We start from the raw sequence: 24,054 nt of genomic DNA on the forward strand, positions 1-24,054 counted from the left end.
CCCAGTGACGGATTTTCCTTCAAGTTCATTTCAGTTCAGTTCATTTAAAGTGACCTTTTGTTTCACTGCAGAGTTGCAGTCTATATTTCTATTATTTCTTTATTTAAACATTTACTGTTTACTATTTTCCATCATACAGTTAATAAAGTTTACAAATTTAAATGAAAAATGAACATAGACAGTTTAGAAATTTTTTGTTTTAAATCAGGATACTAAACGCATTTTAGTAAACTGTACAGTTGCAGGATCATGGTGAGAGTGGTGTATTCTGAATTTTACTCTCTTACACAGAAAATACCTGATTTTTAATAAACAGTGTGCAGGGGAAAACCACACAAAACCGCTAATGTGTCAGAAATACCCACATCATACACATTCAAACCGAAACTACACAAACACTACATACACATTTTGTACATACACATGGAAACCAGAGGAACCACATTGAACACTAAAACAAAACTCAAATCAAAACTGAAAAGAATCACATCAACACTATAAGATCAGAGCTGTACTAAAACTAAAATCTGGGGCGTGGTCAATGGGATGCCATTTGTAGTCTAAATTAAATAAATAAACAAAAACATGCCTGTAACGTAAAACATAAAATGAGTAAGTGCAGCAATAATTATATATGAGTCAATATATTGTGAAATAATTTAGTAAATAAAGTGATACCGAAACCCGTCATTATAAAATACTATTTAGTCATACTCATTTTCACAATTATGGTCATATTTCAGATCTTTTTATTTCCGAATAACAAGTTCTTATTTTTAAAATGGCTTTTTTTCTCCAAAAGACTACTTTTATTTCATAATGACCCTCTTATTTCATTCTGTTGTAATCTGTCACTCAACACAAATGGAGCTGAACCTATTCAGTGGATAATATTTTTGCTATTCGCTTTCATTTTTGGCATCTGCATTAAGTTATCAGTTGTAAAAAAAAAAAAAAAAAAAAAAAGAATTTACACAGAATAAAGCATCTGCCACTATCATCAGTGGTCCCAGTGTAATGTGTGTGTGTCTGTGTGTGTTAGGTTCAGACAGCAGGGGAAGGAGGCAGCTCAGCGAGGTGATCTGGAACTTTCTCTGCGTTTTTTCCGTCAAGCGTTTGATCTGCGGCCAAGCGACAAAATGCAGAGTCGAATCCAGCGATTGGAGGAAGCCATAAAGGAGCTTAACGCATCAGAGGAAGAGGATGAGTTTGAGGACGTGCTCGGCAGTGGGTTGATGATGTATAAAGGACTTTATGATCAGCTGTATGAGCACCAGAAAGAGGGTGTGGCCTTTCTGTACAGTCTGCACAGGGACGGGCGCGGTGGCGGGATCCTTGCTGACGACATGGGCCTGGGCAAGACGGTGCAGGTCATCAGCTTTCTGTCGGCGATGTATGATGCCGAGCTGACCAATCACACGCTTCTCGTTATGCCCACCTCCCTCATCAAGAACTGGCTTAGTGAATTTAAGCGCTGGACACCTGGTCTGCGTGTCAAAGAGTTTCATGGCACCAGTAAATCAGAGCGCAGCCGGAACCTGGAGCGAATCCAACGAGGGAGTGGAGCCATCATCACCACCTATCAAATGCTAATTAATAATTGGCAGCAGCTGGCATCATTCGGAGGGCAAGAGTTCTTCTGGGATTACATCATCCTAGACGAAGCCCACAAGATCAAAAGCTCATCAACAAAAACTGCGAAGAGTGTGAGTGCAGTTCCGGCACGGCACCGCCTCCTGCTCACCGGCACTCCTGTCCAGAACAACCTGCGGGAGATGTGGGCGCTGTTTGACTTTGCCTGCCAGGGTGCATTGCTAGGGAGCGCCAAGACTTTTAAAGCAGAGTATGAGAACCCAATCACACGGGCGAGGGAGAAAGACGCCACGCCTGGAGAGAAAGCGCTTGGGCTTAAAATCTCGCAGAACCTGACCGAGATTATCAGGCCATACTTCCTGCGCAGGACCAAAGCTGAGGTACAGAATAGGAAGCAGCTTGTACACAGAACCAAAGAGGAAGATCAGGAACAGGAAGTTCGGAATCAGGAGAGTGCTAGAGTGAATGAGATCCCATCTCTAACGCGTAAGACAGATCTGATTGTGTGGACTTACCTGAGTGATGTTCAGGAGGACATCTATAGACAGTTCATCTCTCTGGACCACATCAAAGAGCTGCTGACCACCACACGCTCGCCACTAGCAGAGCTCACTGTGCTCAAAAAGCTCTGTGACCATCCCAGATTGCTCTCTGCCCGAGCCGTTACCCAGCTTGGACTCGGGGCGGGGTCAGCCGACTTCCACGAAGATGATGGCCAATCAACTGCGAGCAGCATTGTGGGCGTGACTGATGAGACGCTGATCAGTGAGTCGGGAAAGCTGCGTTTCCTGCTGAATCTAATGGAGAGTCTGAGGGATGAGGGCAAGCGCACACTCGTCTTCTCCCAGTCCAGGAAGATGCTGGACATCATTGAGCGTGTGCTGACCAACAGGAAGTTCCATCTGTTGCGTGTGGACGGCACCATCACGCAACTCGCTGAGAGAGAAAGACGCATTGCTCTCTTTCAGACAGATGCACGCTACTCTGTCTTTCTGCTGACCACACAGGTGGGCGGTGTCGGCCTCACCCTCACCGCTGCCAACAGGGTGGTGATCTTCGACCCCAGTTGGAACCCCGCGACGGACGCGCAAGCAGTAGACCGAGCGTACCGTATTGGCCAGACAAACGACGTCATCATCTACAGACTCATCACCTGTGGAACTGTGGAGGAGAAGATCTTCAGACGACAGGTGTGTGTGTGTGCTTGCTTGCTAGTTTAAGATCTTTAGTACCTATATGCCCTTAAAATACACTTCAAACAGGAAGGAAGCTATTGAAGAAAAACTATTTCAGGTATTTGACCTTGCTGTGACCTTGACCCTGTTTGGATCAGTTTCAGAATCTAATCAGTTGATCTGCTGGTTATAATGATAATTCCATATAAATCCTGCAACATCTTGTTCTTGAGATCACGCTAATGAGAATCTGGGATGGATGGATGGATGGACAACCTGAAAACCTAATGCCATCCCCAATCAGTGTCGGCGGCATAAAAACGCATCAAAAACTTAAATTTGCTTAAAAACACTAATAAAAAATGTTATATTACACTAATAAAAAATAAAAAGTTATTATTATTTTTAGTTAGACTAAAATGATTTTTTTTTTACATGGCAACAGTATTTTAAACAGATTAACGTTGTATGTTTAGAAAAATGATTTCGTACCATTTACGTGGAGATCCAATTGAAATGTCAAATTTTAAGGTTCTTTTGTCGTTAATTACTTTCGTCATTCTATTTTGGTATTTAAATCTGCAGTAAATAATTGACTAGTTGATTCAAAAAATAGTCAAAAGATTAATTGTATATAAAACTAGTTGTTGAAAGAGTAGTGTTCTTGTGGACCTCAGGAGAAGCATTAGGGAGCTCTATTCATTTGTGAAGTTTAAGAAAAGTCTCTTGGGTGAAGCTCTTCATGAAGCTGGGAGAGATGATGTTGAGTATGTGCAAAGCTTCAGCATGAATACTGTTTGGGGAAAAATAGTTTGGGTTTTCTTAACGCTTTTTTCAAAGAATAATTTTATATATGTTTCTTCAGTGTTAATGTCTTCATTATTACTTTAAAGCTGTAAAAATTTAAGAAAACACATCTATGTGCAGGAGTGTACAAACTTTTCCCTGCTTGTGTATTTATAATTGTCTTAATTGAACCTGTACAGTTCAATCTGTATATTTACAAAGTGTTTGTGTGTGTTTGTGCGTGTGTGTATGTTTGCACATATGTGTGCTTGTGTGTTTTCCTCCTACAGGTATTTAAGGACTCTTTGATCCGCCAGACGACAGGGGATAAGAAGAACCCATTTCGGTACTTCACTAAGCACGAACTGAAGGAGCTTTTCACACTGGAGGACACACACTCGTCCTCCACTCAGCTGCAGCTGCAGTCGCTCCACTCGTCTGTGTGCCGCTCTGACCCTGAGCTGCAGTGCCACATCTCTGCTCTGAAGGGCATGAATATGTTTGGCGTATCCCGTCACGACCTGCTGTTCTCGAATGAGGAGGATGAGGAAACGCTGCAGGACGAGGAGACGCATTACATTGACCAGCGTGTGCAGAAAGCACAGGAGCTCGTCCAGGCCGAGTCACAGCTACACAGCCTCATGATAGACAGTGTCAATCAGAACACAGAACCCGCTTGGCTCCGGCAGTCACGGCAACGGGGCCCAGACCAACGGGGCCCAGACCAACACATGGCGATGGGCGATGGCAAAACCACGCCCCCCTGCCATAACCTCAGCCCACCTGCTGTGGTGGACCTCACCCAATCAGGATCAGATGAGCTGGAGATGATGAGCGTGGACGGAGAGATGCAGGTGAAGGACGAGCGTGTGATAGATTTATCTACACAGGTGATAGAGGACAGGTTTATTGAACAAGTGTTTAAGAGCATTAATGATGAGCAGAGTTTAATCATAGAGGAGAAATCCCATCACACACCCTCTCACTCAAATCAGATCATACACATCTCTCCCTTCAAACAATCAGATCCATCTGTAGCTCTTTTGGGGATGGAGTCAAAAATACCCGAAGCACTTTCTGAGGTGGAGTTGGATTCACCTAAAGCCTGTGTTGAGGCTGACTCTGATGTATTTAATGCTCTGTTGGGAGTGGGGTTAGATTCATCTATAGCGCCAATGGCAAAGTCAGATTTGTCCAAATCTATGGTTGGGGTGGAGTCTGACTCAAAAGAACTGATGGGGGCAGAGTCTTTCCAAGGGAACTTTAATCTGCAGCTGGAGGACAGTGCAGAGCTGCTCTCAGAGGACAGGCAGGAGGAGGTGGATCAGGAAGAGGCGGAATTAAGTACAGGGGGTGAAGACTTCCAGCTGCAGATGGATGACACTAGAGAGAGAATCAATGAGAGTAACTATGACAGCATGAGGCAGAAGTCAGTAGTTTCCACGTCGGCAGATGAGTCGCTCCTCTGGCCCAGGAAGAAGAAAAAACTACGAGTCATCTACGATAGTGAGGAAGAGGGCCATGAAGAAGCGGAGGTGGAGAAACCTGTTTTGGCTAGCAGTCCTTTATCTGGCAGCTTCATGGGCCTCGGATCTTCCACCCCCAAATCTATGCTGAATAATGGCACCAACCGCAGATGCAGCATGAACACATCAACTGCATCACGACTCTCACTAGTAGAGTCACTGCTGCAGGACATGGAGGAAGAAGAGGAGGAGCCAGATGAGGGGGAGGAGCCAGAGGACAAGCCAGAGGAGGAGGGCAGCTCTGAAGGGGTGGTGCTTAGCCAAGTATCTGAAGCCAGTGGAACATATGCTGATGAATCTGTGCTGGAGGAGGCAGAGCCTAGCGGAGAAACACTAAATTCAGAACACATGAGTGAGTGTGAAGAGGAAGAGTGTGAGGAGGAAGAGGAAGAATGTGAGGAGGACAAGGAAGGTGATGGCGTAAAGGGTTTCACTGATGAGTCCACTGATGTTGAACTGGCCTCTAGTGAAGTTTTGGATCAGTGTGCACACACTGAAGAACTGAGTCCAAATGATGTCAAACATCCAGAGGAAACATTTGACTCACTGGTGCATTCTGGGAAACGGTGTTTGGCTGAAGGGAGGAAGCAGGAAGCACTGGATTTTTTTCTGAAGGCCATTGACATTAACACTGGGGACACTGAGATACAACTGCTCATCATCCAACTGTACAGACACCTGAGTCACTGACTCATACACATTATGATAATGTGATATTATTATGGTGCCAACTCGTGTGTGTTCGTGTGTGTGTCTCACTGGTCAACACACACAAACAGCTGATTTGATAATATTTTCACTTTTATTCCTTTTTCAATTGTTTGTAAAAAAAAATTTTTGAATAAAAATACATGTTGGAATTTATTTAACAGCATTGTACTGCAGCTTCGCTAAAGGGAGTATTTGTTTGTTTGGGTGGGTCGGTGCTTGTGGGTGTTCCAGATAAAGACACCAGATGTGCATGATTTACACTGTCACTTCCTCAAAGTTGTGTGGAAAAAGGCCTAGGTTTGAGGAATGTTGTATGATGAATGCTGTATGGGAAATGCCATATGAGGAGTTTTGTATACCAAAGTGAGCTCTGATTATGTGTGCGGACAAAAGCACCCGTGCTAGCCCTTTATGTAAGTCGTATGCATATAACATGGCCAACTTATCTAATTTACATGAAACATGCCCTAATTTATGCACATGTTGCGATAATGATTCAATCAAAGCAAAGAATTCAGTAGACTATCAGGATCTGAGGAAAGTATATTGTCCAAAAATGAGAGAAGAAATATAAATTTCAGTGAAGCTGAGTTGGAGGCGTTTCTGTCTGATACTGCTACAAATAAAAAGATAGTTATAGATGTGTGCTCATGCAGGCCAACAAGCATCTACTGGGTGGACCCCCGGAGATCACGCCACCGAAAGGGCCGTGAAACCCACAGATTGCTGGGATGTTTGGTTGTATGGCCAGTCCTGGTTATTACAAGCTCTGCACCATCATGGTGAGTAAATAGTGACCCCTACTGGCTGTGATCATGACTGGCTAATTTCACTCAGCATGTCACATGCTTGCAAGCACAAAAAACTGCTCACTTCTATCTTTTTTTTGTTTTTCTGTTATTAAAGTTACGATCTTTTAAAACTCATATTCCCATAATCCTCTGCAGTCTGCCTAGTTTGAATAAAATGCATATTCCTGTCCAATTGCATTAAAAAGTGCTTAAATTTGTATCCCAGAATGGACTCTAATTGGATTGGATTATGGTCATGATCCATGTTTAGGATAGGGTTCAGTTAAGGATTGCCATAAAGGTTAGGTTTTAGTCATAAGTTTAGGCTTAGATTTAGGTTTTAAGGCTAGGGCTAAGATTTTAGGTTTAAAATAAGGTTAAGCTTAGTTGGATTTTGATTAGTTTAGGGTGTCATGGGAAGGAGAGCAGAGTGAGGACGAGCCACTAGACTGAGCAGCTCAACCCCCTATGCCTGTATGGGCATATTTCTGCTCACCTACCCATCCTTTCTACCATCATTTGATGAATGTAAGGCTGGGCAGGTATGAGGAAAAAGGAGTGTAAGTGGTAAGTGTTAGGGTGAAGTGTTGGGTATAGGGCTGAGATTCAAGGTTTAGGGTCAGGTGGCTTAAGGTGGGGGTTAGGGTCAGGTGTTAGGATTAGGGCTGAGATTCCAGGGTTAGGGTAAGGTTAGGGTTAGGTACCAGGAATAGGGCCCAGGTTTTAGGGCTAGGGTTAGGATTAAGATAGGGCTAGGGTCAGATACTATATACAAAGGCACTATGACTCCCCCCATCATGAGATCACTGCATGGTTAAATAGGGAACCAGGGGAAATGCACAGGCCGGCGCCCGCCGTTCTCGCAGCAAATCCCCACTTGGGGTCTGCTAATTTAACAAATCCAATCAAGTATAACTTGATCGGGCTTCAGGCTGGTAGGTTTGGAGCTGATAAATATTTTAGTGTTTTAAATTTCATCCTATCCTGCTTTAATTAATTTAATTTAATTAATACAAATTAATCTCAGTGTTAAAATATTAAGCCTTGTTTAATTAATTTCAGGACACATCATGAGCAGTGTACCTCAGAGTTGTCAGGTGTTTTGGCCTTTTAAACACTGTACACCCTTGTCTGAGGTGGCCAGCCATAGGTAGATCACTCCTTGCCTTGTGTCCCATGTCCAATTGGATGGTGTTTTACATATGTGTCAGTTTTAATTAATTAATTCTTACTTATTTAATTATTTGTGTCCCTAGCATATTTATTCAATTTTGCGTATGCTTCTGCTAGGTTATGTTTCTATGCCTTTACCATATAATGGCATTCCCATGCCCTATAGCCACTAAGTTTAATTTAGTTTTATTTATATAGTTCCTTCAACTATTTAAAAAAAAATTATATATATATAATCATGTAATCATGGGCGTTTCCTCCGAGGATGCAAGGGAGGCGGTGTCTCCTCAAAAAATTGGATGAGAAAATAATCGATATTGCAAAAATAAAACGACGCAAATATTACTAAAAATGACATTAAAAGTATAAAAGTCACTCGTTTTTATAAAGTATCACTGTCCAACACCGACACCCGCAGGTACAGTTACAGCGGAGGCTTGCCTCCTCTCAGCCCATTGACTTATAACAGAGACCCCATAACGTGCCGTGGGTTTAGTGGGGGGTCATTGAGAATGAATGGGGGAAAGTCACGTGAGAGGAGGCAACGCCTCCATCGCGCTATAATTGGATGTGATCGGTTATGATTGGATGTGATAGGTTCGTTCGATAAATCCCGCCTCTTGTTTTCGTGCGAGCTCTCGGCCTGAATGGAAAAAATTATGGCGTTACTGACTAATTATAAAGTAAGTAAACAACTCACCCGCTTAGATATCACTGGTTTGTGTCATGTCAAAAGTAAAAACTTGAAATGGCCTGAAAATGTGATGACTGTTAGTTTTTAGTGAGCATTCAGCTTGATGAAATGAAAGATATATCTTCGTGTCTGTGTTTGTGTTTACAGAGCTTTTATGACGATGACCTGAAAATAAGTTGACTATTAAAAAGAACAGCTGAACATCAGTTCACAAATAAAAAAAAATATTAGTAACACTTTACAATAAGGTGTCATTTGTTAACATTAGTTAATGTGTTAATTAACATGAAGAAACATTTATTATAGTATTTATTAATATTTGTTAACGTTAGTTGATAAAAATAGTTGTTCATTGTTAGTTCGTTAGTTCACAGTGCATTAACTAATGTTAACAAACACGTTTGATTTTAATAATGTATTAGTAAATGTTGAAAATGATATTAAATAAGATTAATAAATGCTGTAGAAGTATTGTTCATTCTTAGTTCATGTTAACTAAAGTAGTTAACTAATGTTAACTAATGAAACTTTATTGTAAAGTGTTTCCAAAACATTGTTAAAATTGTTACTGCAATAATTGTTACTTTAGTTATTATTTTGGAATAAATGTAAAAATGCATAGAAACACTATGAAATGTATAATTAGTATTAAAAAATTAAATAAAATAAAAAATAATAAAATAAAATTATATTTGCTCTCTCTTTTTTTATGTTTATATAGATATTGTTATGATCACCAGCTGGAGTGCCCACGAACTCCACTAGAGGGCACTCCACCTCGGACTCTTGCCCTTGGGCTCTTGGGCCTCTAGAGGTTTGACATGGTCTGTAGAGGTTTGTAGAGGTTTGATAGGGTCTGTAGAGGTTTGTCAAGGTTTTATAGGGTCTGTAGAGGTGTGACAGGGTCTGTATAGGTTTGTAGAGGTTTGATAGGGTCTGTAGAGGTGTGACAGGGTCTGTATAGGTTTGACAGGGTTTCATAGGGTCTGTAGAGTTTTGATATGGTCTGTAGAGGTTTGATATGGTCTGTAGAGGTTTGTAGAGGTTTGATAGGGTGTGTAGAGGTTTGATAGGGTCTGTAGAGGTTTGATAGGGTCTGTATAGGTTTGTAGAGGTTTGATAGGGTCTGTAGAGGTTTGATAGCGTCTGTATAGGTTTGTAGAGGTTTGATAGGGTCTGTAGAGGTTTGACAGGGTTTCATAGGGTCTGTAGAGTTTTGATACGGTCTGTAGAGGTTTGATATGGTCTGTAGAGGTTTGTAGAGGTTTGACAGGGTGTGTAGAGGTTTGATAGGGTCTGTAGAGGTTTGATAGGGTCTGTATAGGTTTGTAGAGGTTTGATAGGGTCTGTAGGGGTTTGATAGGGTCTGTAGAGGTTTGATAGCGTCTGTATAGGTTTGTAGAGGTTTGATAGGGTCTGTAGAGGTTTGATAGCGTCTGTATAGGTTTGTAGAGGTTTGATAGGGTCTGTAGAGGTTTGACAGGGTTTCATAGGGTCTGTAGAGTTTTGATACGGTCTGTAGAGGTTTGATATGGTCTGTAGAGGTTTGTAGAGGTTTGACAGGGTGTGTAGAGGTTTGATAGGGTCTGTAGAGGTTTGATAGGGTCTGTATAGGTTTGTAGAGGTTTGATAGGGTCTGTAGGGGTTTGATAGGGTCTGTAGAGGTTTGATAGCGTCTGTATAGGTTTGTAGAGGTTTGATAGGGTCTGTAGAGGTGTGACAGGGTCTGTATAGGTTTGACAGGGTTTCATAGGGTCTGTAGAGTTTTGATACGGTCTGTAGAGGTTTGTTGAGGTTTGATAGGGTCTGTAGAGGTTTGATAGCGTCTGTAGAGGTTTTACAGGGTCTGTAGAGGTTTGTAGAGGTTTGATAAGGTCTGTAGAGGTTTGATAGGGTGTGTAGAGGTTTGTAGAGGTTTGATAGGGTCTGTAGAGGTTTGATATGGTCTGTAGAGGTTTGATAGGGTCTGTAGAGGTTTGATAGGGTCTGTAGAGGTTTGTAGAGGTTTGTAGAGGTTTGATAGGGTCTGTAGATTTTTGTAGAGGTTTTATAGGGTCTGTAGAGGTTTGATATTGTGTGTAGAGTTTTGATAGGGTCTGTAGAGGTTTCATAGGGTCTGTAGATGTTTGTAGAGGTTTGATAGGGTCTGTAGAGGTTTGTAGAGGTTTGATAGGGTCTGTAGAGGTTTGATAGGGTCTGTAGAGGTCTGTAGAGGTTTGATAGGGTCTGTAGAGGTTTGATAGGGTCTGTAGAGGTTTGATAGGGTCTGTAGACGTTTGTAGAGGTTTGATAGGGTCTGTAGACGTTTGATAGGGTCTGTAGACGTTTGTAGAGGTTTGATAAGGTCTATAGAGGTTTGATTGGTTCTGTAGATGTTTGTAGAGGTTTGATAATGTCTGTAGAGGTGTGATAGGGTCTGTAGAGGTTTGTAGAGGTTTGATAGGGTCTGTAGAGGTTTCTAGAGGTTTGATAGGGTCTGTAGAGGTTTGTAGAGGTTTGATAGGGTCTGTAGAGGTTTGATAGGATGTGTAGATGTTTGTAGAGGGTTGATAGGGTTTTTAGAGGTTTGTAGAGGTTTGATAGTGTCTGTAGATGTTTGATAGTGTCTGTAGAGGTTTGATAGGGTCTGTAGATGTTTGTATAGGTGTGATAGGGTCTGTAGAGGTTTGATAGGGTCTGTAGAGGTTTGATAGGGTCTGTAGAGGTTTGATAGGGTTTGTAGAGGTTTGATAGGGTCTGTAGAGGTTTGTAGAGGTTTGATAGGGTCTGTAGAGGTTTGATAGGGTCTGTAGAAGTTTGTAGAGGTTTGCTAAGGTCTGTAGAGTTTTGATAGGGTCTGTAGAGGTTTGAAATGGTCTGTAGAGGTTTGATAGGGTCTGTAGAGGTTTGATAGGGTCTGTAGAGGTTTGATAGGGTCTGTATAGGTTTGATAGGGTCTGTATAGGTTTGATAGGGTCTGTAGAGGTTTGATAGGGTTTGTAGAGGTTTGTAGAGGTTTGATATGGTCTGTAGAGGTTTGATATGGTCTGTAGAGGTTTGATATGGTCTGTAGAGGTTTGATATGGTCTGTAGAGGTTTGATAGGGTTTGTATAGGTTTGATAGTGTCTGTAGATGTTTGATAGGGTTTGTAGAGGTTTGATAGGGTCTGTAGAGGTTTGGTAGGGTTTGTAGAGGTTTGAAATGGTCTGTAGAGGTTTGATAGGGTCTGTAGAAGTTTATAGAGTTTTGATAGGGTCTGTAGAGGTTTGATAGGGTCTGTAGAGGTTTGTATAGGTTTGATAGAGTTTGTAGAGGTTTGATAGGGTCTGTAGAGGTTTGGTAGGGTTTGTAGAGGTTTGAAATGGTCTGTAGAGGTTTGATAGGGTCTGTAGAAGTTTGTAGAGTTTTGATATGGTCTGTAGAGGTTTGATAGGGTCTGTAGAGGTTTTATAGGGTTTGTAGAGGTTTGATAAGGTCTGTAGACGTTTGTAGAGGGTTGATAGGGTCTGTAGAGGTTTGATAGGGTCTGTAGAGGTTTGATAGGATTTGTAGAGGTTTTGGGATGTTTGATAGGGTCTGTAGAGGTTTGATAGGTTTTGTAGAGGTTTGATAGGGTCTGTAGAGGTTTGATAGGGTCTGTATATGTTCGTACAAGTTTGATAGGGTCTGTAGAGGTTTGATAGGGTCTGTAGAGGTTTGATAGGATTTGTAGAAGTTTGATAGGGTCGGTAGAGGTTTGTAGAGGTTTGATAGGGTCTGTAGAGGTTTGATAGGGTCTGTAGAGGTTTGTAGAGGTTTGATAGGATCTGTATATGTTCGTAGAAGTTTGATAGGGTCTGTAGAGGTTTTATATGGTCTGTAGAGGTTTGATATGGTCTGTAGAGCTTTGATAGGGTCTGTAGATGTTTGTAGAAGTTTGATAGGGTCTGTAGAGGTTTGATAGGGTCTGTAGAGGTTTGTATAGGTTTGATAGGGTCTGTAGAGGTTTGATAGGGTCTGTAGAGGTTTGATAGGGTTTGTATAGGTTTGATAGTGTCTGTAGATGTTTGATAGAGTTTGTAGATGTTTGATAGGGTCTGTAGAGGTTTGGTAGGGTTTGTAGAGGTTTGAAATTGTCTGTAGAGGTTTGATAGGGTCTGTAGAAGTTTGTAGAGTTTTGATAGGGTCTGTAGAGGTTTGATAGGGTCTGTAGAGGTTTGTATAGGTTTGATAGGGTCTGGAGGGGTTTGATAGGGTCTGTAGAGGTTTGATAGGGTTTGTATAGGTTTGATAGTGTCTGTAGATGTTTGATAGAGTTTGTAGAGGTTTGATAGGGTCTGTAGAGGTTTGGTAGGGCTTGTAGTGGTTTGAAATGGTCTGTATAGGTTTGATAGGGTCTGTAGAAGTTTGTAGAATTTTGATAAGGTCTGTAGAGGTTTGATATGGTCTGTAGAGGTTTGATAGGGTTTGTAGACGTTTGATAAGGTCTGTAGACGTTTGTAGAGGTTTGATAGGGTCTGTGGAGGTTTGATAGGGTCTGTAGAGGTTTGATAGGGTCTGTAGAGCTTTGTGGATGTTTGATAGGGTCTGTAGAGGTTTGATAGGTTTTGTAGAGGTTTGATAGGGTCTGTAGAGGTTTGATAGGGTCTGTAGAGGTTTGATAGGGTCTGTAGAGGTTTGATAGGGTCTGTAGAGGTTTGTATAGGTTTGATAGGGTCTGTAGAGGTTTGATTGGGTCTGTAGAGGTTTGATTGGGTCTGTAGAGGTTTGATATGGTTTGTATAGGTTTGATAGTGTCTGTAGATGTTTGATAGAGTTTGTAGAGGTTTGATAGGGTCTGTAGAGGTTTGGTAGGGTTTGTAGAGGTTTGAAATTGTCTGTAGAGGTTTGATAGGGTCTGTAGAAGTTTGTAGAGTTTTGATATGGTCTGTAGAGGTTTGATAGGGTCTGTAGAGGTTTGTAGAGTTTTGATATGGTCTGTAGAGGTTTGATAGGGTCTGTAGAGGTTTGATAGGGTTTGTAGAGGTTTGATAGGGTCTGTAGAGGTTTGTAGAGGTTTGATAGGGTCTGTAGAGGTTTGATAGGGTCTGTAGAGGTTTGTTGAGGCTTGATAGGGTCTGTAGAGGTTTGATAGGGTCTGTAGAGGGTTGTAGAGGTTTGATCCAGTCTGTAGGGGTTTGATAGGTTCTGTAGAGTTATCATCGGTTCTATAGAGGTTTTTAGATGTTTGTTAGGGTCTGTATAGGTTTGATCGGGTCTGTAGAGGTTTGATAGGGTTTGTCGAGGTTTGATAGGGTTTGTCGAGGTTTGATAGGGTCTCTAGAGTTTTGATAGTGTCTGTAGAGGTTTGATAGGGTCTGTAGAGTTTTGATACGGTCTTTAGATGTTTGTTGAGGTTTGATAGGGTCTGTAGAGGTTTGATAGGGTCTGTAGACGTTTGATAGGGTCTGTAGACGTTTGATAGGGTCTGTAGACGTTTGATAGGGCCTGTAGAGGTTTGTTAGAGATTGTAGATTTTTGATAGGGTCTGTAGAGGTTTGATAGGGTTTGTAGAAATTTGTAGAGTTTTGATAGGGCCTGTAGAGGTTTGTTAGAGTTTGTAGATTTTTGATAGGGTCTGTAGAGGTTTGATAGGGTTTGTAGAAATTTGTACAGTTTTGATAGGGTCTGTAGAGGTTTGATAGGGTCTGTAGAGGTTTGATAGGGTCTGTAGAGGTTTCATAGGGTCTGTAGAGGTTTGTAGAGGTTTGATAGGGTCTGTAGAGGTTTGATAGGGTTTGTAGAGGTTTGATAGGGTCTCTAGAGGTTTGTAGAGGCTTGATAGGGTCTGTAGAGGGTTATAGACGTTTCGTCGGGTCTGTAGAGGTTTGTCGAGGTTTGATCCGGTCTGTAGGGGTTTTATAGGATCTGTAGAGGTATGATCTGGTCTATAGACATTTTTAGATGTTTATTAGGGTCTGTATAGGTTTGATAGGGTCTTTAGAGGTTTGATAGGGTTTGTTGAGGTTTGATAGGGTCTCTAGAGTTTTGATAGGACATGTAGAGGTTTGATAGGGTCTGTAGAGTTTTGATACGGTCTTTAGATGTTTGTTGAGGTTTGATAGAGTGTGTAGAGGTTTGATAGGGTCTGTAGACGTTTGATAGGGTCTGTAGACGTTTTATAGGGTCGGTAGAGGTTTGTTAGAGTTTGTAAATGTTTGATATCGTCTGTAGAGGTTTGATAGGGTCTGTAGTGGTTTGATAGGGTCTGTAGAGGTTTGATAGGGTTTGTAGAGGTTTGTAGAGGTTTGATAGGGTCTGTAGAAGTATGATAGGGTCTGTAGAGGTTTGTAGACGTTTCGTAGGGTCTGTCGAGGTTTGTCGAGGTTTGATAATGTCTGTAGAGGTTTGATAGGGTCTGTAGAGGTTTGTAGAGGTTTGATAGGGTCTGTAGAAGTATGATAGGGTCTATAGAGGTTTGTAGACGTTTCGTAGGGTCTGTCGAGGTTTGTCGAGGTTTGATAATGTCTGTAGAGGTTTGATAGGGTCTGTAGAGGTTTGTAGAGGTTTGTAGAGGTTTGATAGGGTCTGTAGAAGTTTGATAGGGTCTGTAGATGTTTGAAGAGGTTTGATAGGGTTTGTAGAGGTTTGGTAGGGTCTGTAGAGTTTTCATACGGTCTGTAGAGGTTTGATAGGGTCTGTAGAGGTTTAATAGGGTCTGTAGAGGTTTGTAGAGGTTTGATAGGGTCTGTAGGTGTTTGTAGAAGTTTGATATTGTCTGTAGCGGTTTGATAGGGTCTGTAGAGGTTTGATAGGGTTTGTAGAGATTTGATAGGGTGTGTAGAGGTTTGTAGAGGTTTGATAGGTTCTGTAGAGGTTTGATAGGGTCTGTATAGGTTTGATAGGTTCTGTAGAGGTATGATAGGGTCTGTAGAGGTTTTGAGAGGTTTGATAGGGTCTTGTAGAGGTTTGATATGGTCTTTATTGGTTTGATAGGGTGTGTAGAGGTTTGTAGAAGTTTGATAAGGTCTGTAAAGGTTTGATAGGGTCTGTAGAGGTTTGAAGAGGTTTGACAGTGTCTGTAGAGGTTTAATAGGGTCTGTAGATGTTTGTAGAGGTATGATATGGTCTGTAGCGGTTTGGTAGGGTCTGTAGAGGTTTGTAGAGGTTTGATATAATCTGTAGAGGTTTCATAGGTTCTGTAGAGGTTTGATAGGGTCTGTAGACGTTTGTAGAGGTTTGATAAGGTCTGTAGAGGTTTCATAGGGTCTGTAGAGGTTTTGAAGAGGTTTTATAGGGTCTGTAGAGGTTTTATATGGTCTGTAGAGGTTTGTAGAGGTTTGATAGGGTCTGTAGAGGTTTGATAGTGTCTGTAGAGGTTTTAAAGGGTCTGTAGAGTTTTGTAGTGGTTTGATAGGGTCTATAGAGGTTTGATAGGGTCTGTAGAGGTTTGTAGAGGTTTGATAGGGTCGGTAGAGGTTTCATAGGGTCTGTATATGTTTGTTTAGGTTTGATAGGGTATTTAGAGTTTGATAGGGTCTGTAGAGGTTTGAAGAGGTTTGACAGCGTCTGTAGAGGTTTAATAGGGTCTGTAGATGTTGTAGAGGTTTGATAGGGTCCTGTAGAGGTTTTATAGGGTCTGGAGAGGTTTTATAGGGTCTGTAGAGGTTTGATAGGGTTTGTAATTGTTTGTAGATGTTTGATAGGGTCTGTAGAGGTTTGATAGGGTTTGTAATTGTTTGTAGATGTTTGATAGGGTCTGTAGAGGTTTGGTATTGTCTGTAGAGTTTTGATAGGGTCTGTAGAGGTTTTGGTATTGTCTGTAGAGTTTTGATAGGGTCTGTAGAGGTTTGATAGGGTCTGTAGAGGCTTGAAGAGGTTTGACAGCGTCTGTAGAGGTTTAATAGGGTCTGTAGATGTTTGTAGAGGTTTGATAGGGTCTGTAGCGGTTTGGTAGGGTCTGTAGATATTTGATAGTGTATTTTGAGGTTTTATAGGGTCTGTATAGGTTTTATAGGGTATGGAGAGGTTTTATAGGGTCTGTAGAGGTTTGATAGGGTTTGTAATTGTTTGTAGATGTTTGATAGGGTCTGTAGAGGTTTGATAGGGTTTGTAATTGTTTGTAGATGTTTGATAGGGTCTGTAGAGGTTTGGTATTGTCTGTAGAGTTTTGATAGGGTCTGTAGAGGTTTGGTATTGTCTGTAGAGTTTTGATAGGGTCTGTAGAGGTTTGATAGGGTCTGTAGAGGCTTGATAGGGTCTGTAGAGGGTTATCGACGTTTTGTAGGGTCTGAAGAGGTTTGTCGAGGTTTGATAGGGTCTGTAGAAGTTTGATAGGGACTGTAGATGTTTGAAGAGTTTGATAGGGTTTGTAGAGGTTTGTACGCTCTGTAGACTTTTCATACGGTCGCTAGAGGTTTGATAGGGTCTGTATAGGTTTGATAGCGTCTGCTGAGGTTTGTAGAGGTTTGATAGGGTCTGTAGAGGTTTCATAGGGTTTATCGAGGTTTGATAGGGTCTCTAGAGTTTTGATAGGGCATGTAGAGGTTTGATAGGGTCTGTAGATGTTTGATACGGGTCTTTAGATGTTTGTAGAGGTTTGATAGGGTCTGTAGAGTTTGATAGGGTCTGTAGACGTTTGATAGGGTGTGTAGAGGTTTTATATGGTTTGTAGAGGTTTGAAATGTTCTGTAGAGGTTTTATAGGGTCTGTAGAAGTTTGTAGAGTTTTTATAGGGTCTGTAGAGTTTTGATAGGGTCTGTAGAGTTTTGATAGGGTCTGTAGAGTTTTGATAGGGTCTGTAGAGGTTTGATAGGGTTTGTAGAGGTTTGATAGGGTCTGTAGACGTTTGTAGAGGTTTGATATGGTCTGTAGAGGTTTGAAATGTTCTGTAGAGGTTTTATAGGGTCTGTAGAAGTTTGTAGAGTTTTGATAGGGTCTGTAGAGTTTTTATAGGGTCTGTAGAGGTTTGATAGGGTCTGGAGAGGTTTGATAGGGTTTGTAGAGGTTTGATAGGGTCTGTAGACGTTTTGTAGAGGTTTGATAGGGTCTGTAGAGGTTTGATATGGTCTGTAGAGGTTTGATAGGGTCTGTAAAGGCTTGATAGGGTCTGTAGAGGTTTGTAGCGGTTTCCTAGTGTCTGTAGAAGTTTGTCGAGGTTTGATAAGGTCTGTAGAGGTTTGATAGGGTCTGTAGAGGTTTTTAGAGGTTTGATAGGGTCTGTAGAAGTTTGATAGGGTCTGTAGATGTTTGACAGAGGTTTGATAGGGTTTGTAGAGGTTGTTATGGTCTGTGAGTTAGAGTTTTCTACGGTCTGTAGAGGTTTGTTATGGTCTGTAGAGTTTTCATACGGTCTTGAGAGGTTTGATAGGGTCTGTAGAGGTTGATAGGGTCTGTAGAGGTTTGATCGGGTCTGTAGAGGTTTGATAGGGTTTGTAGAGGTTTGATAGGGTCTGTAGAGATTTGATAGGGTGTGTAGAGGTTTGTAGAGGTTTGATAGGGTCTGTAGAGGTTTGATAGGGTCTGTATAGGTTTGATAGGTTCTGTAGAGGTATGATAGGGTCTGTAGATGTTTGTAGAGGTTTGATAGGGTCTGTAGAGGTTTGATAGGGTCTGTAGAGGTTTGATAGGGTCTGTATAGGTTTGATAGCGTCTGCTGAGGTTTGTAGAGGTTTGATAGGGTCTGTAGAGGTTTCATAGGGTTTATCGAGTTTGATAGGGTCTCTAGAGTTTTGAATAGAGGCATGTAGAGGTTTGATAGGGTCTGTAGATGTTTGATAGGGTCTTTAGATTGTAGAGGTTTGATAGGGTCTGTAGACGTTTGATAGGGTCTGTAGACGTTTGATAGGGTGTGTAGATGTTTTATAGGGTTTGTAGAGGTTTGAAATGTTCTGTAGAGGTTTGATTGGGTCTGTAAAGGTTTGTAGATGTTTGATAGGGTCTGTAGAGTTTTGATATGGTCTGTATAGGTTTGATAGGTTCCGTAGAGGTATGATAGGGTCTGTAGAGGTTATGAGAGGTTTGATAGGGTCTGTATAGGTTTGATATGGTCTTTATAGGTTTGATAGGGTGTGTAGAGGTTTGTAGAGGTTTGATAAGGTCTGTAAAGGTTTGATAGGGTCTGTAGAGGTTTGAAGAGGTTTGACAGCGTCTGTAGAGGTTTAATAGGGTCTGTAGATGTTTGTAGAGGTTTGATAGGGTCTGTAGAGGTTTGGTAGGGTCTGTAGATATTTGATAGCGTATTTTGAGGTTTTATAGGGTCTGTATAGGTTTTATCGGGTATGGAGAGGTTTTATAGGGTCTGTAGAGGTTTGTAGAGGTTTCCTAGTGTCTGTAGAAGTTTGTCGAGGTTTGATAAGGTCTGTAGAGGTTTGATAGGGTCTGTAGAGGTTTTTAGAGGTTTGATAGGGTCTGTAGAAGTTTGATAGGGTCTGTAGATGTTTGACGAGGTTTGATAGGGTTTTGTAGAGGTTTGTTATGGTCTGTAGAGTTTTCATACGGTCTGTAGAGGTTTGTTATGGTCTGTCGAGTTTTCATACGGTCTTGAGAGGTTTGATAGGGTCTGTAGAGGTTTGATAGGGTCTGTAGAGGTTTGATAGGGTTTGTAGAGGTTTGATAGGGTCTGTAGAGATTTGATAGGGTGTGTAGAGGTTTGTAGATGTTTGATAGGGTCTGTAGAGGTTTGATAGGGTCTGTATAGGTTTGATAGGTTCTGTAGAGGTATGATAGGGTCTGTAGATGTTTGTAGAAGTTTGATATTGTCTGTAGAGGTTTGATAGGGTCTGTAGAGGTTTGATAGGGTCTGTATAGGTTTGATAGCGTCTGCTGAGGTTTGTAGAGGTTTGATAGGGTCTGTAGAGGTTTCATAGGGTTTATCGAGGTTTGATAGGGTCTCTAGAGTTTTGATAGGGCATGTAGAGGTTTGATAGGGTCTGTAGATGTTTGATAGGGTCTTTAGATTTGTAGAGGTTTGATAGGGTCTGTAGACGTTTGATAGGGTCTGTAGACGTTTGATAGGGTGTGTAGATGTTTTATAGGGTTTGTAGAGGTTTGAAATGTTCTGTAGAGGTTTGATTGGGTCTGTAAAGGTTTGTAGATGTTTGATAGGGTCTGTAGAGTTTTGATAGGGTCTGTAGAGTTTTGATAGGGTCTGTAGAAGTTTGATAGGGACTGTAGATGTTTGAAGAGGTTTGATAGGGTTTGTAGAGGTTTGTACGCTCTGTAGACTTTTCATACGGTCGCTAGAGGTTTGATAGGGTCTGTATAGGTTTGATAGCGTCTGCTGAGGTTTGTAGAGGTTTGATAGGGTCTGTAGAGGTTTGATAGGGTCTGTAGACGTTTGATAGGGTGTGTAGAGGTTTTATAGGGTTTGTAGAGGTTTGAAATGTTCTGTAGAGGTTTTATAGGGTCTGTAGAAGTTTGTAGAGTTTTGATAGGGTCTGTAGAGTTTTTATAGGGTCTGTAGAGTTTTGATAGGGTCTGTAGAGTTTTGATATGGTCTGTAGAGTTTTGATAGGGTCTGTAGAGGTTTGATAGGTTCTGTAGACGTTTGTAGAGGTTTGATAGGGTCTGTAGAGGTTTGAAATGTTCTGTAGAGGTTTTATAGGGTCTGTAGAGTTTTGATAGGGTCTGTAGAGGTTTGATAGGGTTTGTAGAGGTTTTATAGGGTCTGTAGACGTTTGTAGAGGTTTGATAGGGGCTGTAGAGGTTTGAAATGTTCTGTAGAGGTTTTATAGGGTCTGTAGAAGTTTGTAGAGTTTTGATAGGGTCTGTAGAGTTTTGATAGGGTCTGTAGAGGTTTGATAGGGTCTGTAGAGGTTTGATAGGGTTTGTAGAGGTTTGATAGGGTCTGTAGAGATTTGATAGGGTCTGTAGAGGTTTGTAGAGGTTTGATAGGGTCTGTAGAGGTTTGATAGGGTCTGTATAGGTTTGATAGGTTCTGTAGAGGTATGATAGGGTCTGTAGAGGTTTTGAGAGGTTTGATAGGGTCTGTATAGGTTTGATATGGTCTTTATAGGTTTGATAGGGTGTGTAGAGGTTTGTAGAGGTTTGATAAGGTCTGTAAAGGTTTGATAGGGTCTGTAGAGGTTTGAAGAGGTTTGACAGCGTCTGTAGAGGTTTAATAGGGTCTGTAGATGTTTGTAGAGGTTTGATAGGGTCTGTAGAGGTTTGGTAGGGTCTGTAGATATTTGATAGCGTATTTTGAGGTTTTATAGGGTCTGTATAGGTTTTATAGGGTATGGAGAGGTTTTATAGGGTCTGTAGAGGTTTGATAGGGTTTGTAATTGTTTGTAGATGTTTGATAGGGTCTGTAGAGGTTTGATAGGCTCTGTAGAGGTTTGTAGAGGTTTGATAGGGTCTGTAGAGGTTTGGTATTGTCTGTAGAGTTTTGATAGGGTCTGTAGAGGTTTGATAGGGTCTGTAGAGGTTTGATAGGGTCTGTAGAAGTTTGATAGGGTCTGTAGAGGTTTGATAGGGTCTGTAGATGTTTGAAGAGGTTTGATAGGGTTTGTAGAGGTTTGTACGCTCTGTAGACTTTTCATACGGTCGCTAGAGGTTTGATAGGGTCTGTATAGGTTTGATAGCGTCTGCTGAGGTTTGTAGAGGTTTGATAGGGTCTGTAGAGGTTTGATAGGGTCTGTAGACGTTTGATAGGGTGTGTAGAGGTTTTATAGGGTTTGTAGAGGTTTGAAATGTTCTGTAGAGGTTTTATAGGGTCTGTAGAAGTTTGTAGAGTTTTGATAGGGTCTGTAGAGTTTTGATAGGGTCTGTAGAGTTTTGATAGGGTCTGTAGAGTTTTGATAGGGTCTGTAGAGTTTTGATATGGTCTGTAGAGTTTTGATAGGGTCTGTAGAGGTTTGATAGGTTCTGTAGACGTTTGTAGAGGTTTGATAGGGTCTGTAGAGGTTTGAAATGTTCTGTAGAGGTTTTATAGGGTCTGTAGAAGTTTGTAGAGTTTTGATAGGGTCTGTAGAGTTTTGATAGGGTCTGTAGAGTTTTTATAGGGTCTGTAGAGGTTTGATAGGGTCTGTAGAGGTTTGATAGGGTCTGGAGAGGTTTGATAGGGTTTGTAGAGGTTTGATAGGGTCTGTAGACGTTTGTAGAGGTTTGATAGGGTCTGTAGAGGTTTGATAGGGTCTGTAGAGGTTTGATAGGGTCTGTAAAGGCTTGATAGGGTCTGTAGAGGTTTGTAGACGTTTCCTAGTGTCTGTAGAAGTTTGTCGAGGTTTGATAAGGTCTTTAGAGGTTTGATAGGGTCTGTAGAGGTTTTTAGAGGTTTGATAGGGTCTGTAGAAGTTTTATAGGGTCTGTAGATGTTTGAAGAGGTTTGATAGGGTTTGTAGAGGTTTGTTATGGTCTGTAGAGTTTTCATACGGTCTGTAGAGGTTTGTTATGGTCTGTAGAGTTTTCATACGGTCTTGAGAGGTTTGATAGGGTCTGTAGAGGTTTGATAGGGTCTTTAGATGTTTGTAGAGGTTTGACAGGGTGTGTAGAGGTTTTATAGGGTCTGTAGACGTTTGATAGGGTCTGTAGACGTTTGATAGGGTCTGTAGAGGTTTGTTAGAGTTTGTAGATGTTTGATAGGGTCTGTATAGGTTTGATAGGGTCTGTAGAAGTTTGTAGAGTTTTGATAGGGTCTGTAGAGGTTTGATAGGGTCTGTAGAGGTTTGATAGGGTCTGTAGATGTTTGTAGAGGTTTGATATGGTCTGTAGAGGTTTGATAGGGTCTGTAGAGGTTTGATAGGGTCTGTAGATGTTTGATTGGGTCTGTAGAGGTTTGTTGACGTTTCGTAGGGTCGCTAGAGGTTTGTCGAGGTTTGATAAGGTCTGTAGAGGTTTGATAGGGTCTTTAGAGGTTTGTAGAAGTTTGATAGGGTCTGTAGAAGTTTGATATGGTCTGTAGATGTTTGAAGAGGTTTGATAAGGTTTGTAGAGGTTTGATTGTGTCTGTAGAGTTTTCAGACGGTCTGTAGAGGTTTGATATGGTCTGTAGAGGTTTGATAGGATCTGTAGAGGTTTGTAGAGATTTGATAGGGTCTGTAGAGGTTTGATAGGGTTTGTAGATGTTTGCTAGGGTTTGTAGAGGTTTGATAGGGTCTGTAGAGGTTTGTAGAGGTTTGAGAGGGTCTGTAGAGGTTTGATAGGGTCTGTAGAGGCTTGATAGGGTCTGTAGAGGGTTATAGACGTTTCGTAGGGTCTGTAGAGGTTTGTCGAGGTTTGATCTGGTCTGTAGGGGTTTTATAGGTTCTGTAGAGGTATGATCTGGTCTATAGAGGTTTTTAGATGTTTGTTAGGGTCTGTATAGGTTTGATAGGGTCTTTAGAGGTTTGATAGGGTTTGTCGAGGTTTGATAGGGTTTGTTGAGGTTTGATAGGGTCTTTTAGAGTTTTTATACCGTCTTTAGATGTTTGTTGAGGATTGATAGGGTGTGTAGAGGTTTGATAGGGTCTGTAGACGTTTGATAGGGTCTGTAGACGTTTGATAGGGTCTGTAGAGGTTTGTTAGAGTTTGTAAATGTTTGATATGGTCTGTAGAGGTTTGATAGGGTTTGTAGAGGTTTGAAATGGTCTGTAGAGGTTTTGATAGGGTCTGTAGAAGTTTAATAGGGTCTGTAGACGTTTGTAGAGGTTTAATACGGTCTGTAGATGTTTGATAGGGTCTGTAGAGGTTTGATAGGGTCTGTAGAGGTTTGTAGACGTTTCGTAGGGTCTGTAGAGTTTGTCGAGGTTTGATAAGGTCTTTAGAGGTTTGATAGGGTCTGTAGAGGTTTGTAGAGGTTTGATAGGGTCTGTAGAAGTTTGCTAGGGTCTGTAGATGTTTGAAGAGGTTTGATAGGGTTTGTAGAGGTTTGTTAGGGTCTGTAGAGTTTTCATACGGTCTGTAGAGGTTTTATAGGGTCTGTAGAGGTTTGTAGAGGTTTGATAGGGTCTGTAGAGGTTTGATAGGGTCTGTAGATGTTTGTAGAAGTTTGATATTGTCTGTAGAGGTTTGATAGGGTCTGTAGAGGTTTGATAGGGTTTGTAGAGATTTGATAGGGTCTGTAGAGGTTTGTTGAGGTTTGGTAGTGTCTGTAGAGGTTTGATAGGGTCTGTATAGGTTTGATAGGTTCTGTAGAGGTATGATAGGGTCTATAGAGGTTTTGAGAGGTTTGATAGGGTCTGTATATGTTTGATAGTGTCTTTATAGGTTTGATAGGGTGTGTAGAGGTTTGTAGATGTTTGATAAGGTCTGTAAAGGTTTGATAGGGTCTGTAGAGGTTTGAAGAGGTTTGACAGCGTCTGTATAGTTATAGATATAGATATTTGATAGCGTATTTAGAGGTTTGATAGGGTCTGTATAGGTTTTATAGGGTATGTAGAGGTTTTATAGGGTCTGTAGAGGTTTGATAGGGTTTGTAATTGTTTGTAGATGTTTGATAGGGTCTGTAGAGTTTTGATAGGCTCTTTAGAGGTTTGTAGATGTTTGATAAGGTCTGTAGAGGTTTGGTATTGTCTGTAGAGGTTTGATAGGGTCTGTAGAGGTTTGATAGGGTCTGTAGAGGCTTGATAGGGTCTGTTGAGGGTTATAGACATTTCGTAGGGTCTGTAGAGGTTTGTCGAGGTTTGATAGGGTCTGTAGAAGTTTGATAGGGACTGTAGATGTTTGAAGAGGTTTGATAGGGTTTGTA

The 24,054-nt window shown here is 41.3% G+C and overlaps 1 protein-coding gene across 1 annotated transcript in view; it reads left to right on the plus strand.

The window, feature by feature from the left end:
* ercc6l (excision repair cross-complementation group 6-like) overlaps positions 1 to 5,944 on the plus strand; it is an 8,115-nt gene extending 2,171 nt beyond the window's left edge. Inside the window, exons 3-4 of the mRNA XM_034302451.2 lie at positions 1,043 to 2,783; positions 3,845 to 5,944. Of these exons, the coding sequence (XP_034158342.2) occupies positions 1,043 to 2,783; positions 3,845 to 5,770 (3,667 nt within the window). The 3' untranslated portion in view covers positions 5,771 to 5,944. The remainder of the gene's footprint in view (positions 1 to 1,042; positions 2,784 to 3,844) is intronic.
* The last annotated feature ends 18,110 nt before the right edge of the window (positions 5,945 to 24,054 follow it).

This window comes from Pangasianodon hypophthalmus, chromosome 27, assembly GCF_027358585.1.
Source record: "Pangasianodon hypophthalmus isolate fPanHyp1 chromosome 27, fPanHyp1.pri, whole genome shotgun sequence".
Taxonomy (NCBI): domain Eukaryota; kingdom Metazoa; phylum Chordata; class Actinopteri; order Siluriformes; family Pangasiidae; genus Pangasianodon; species Pangasianodon hypophthalmus.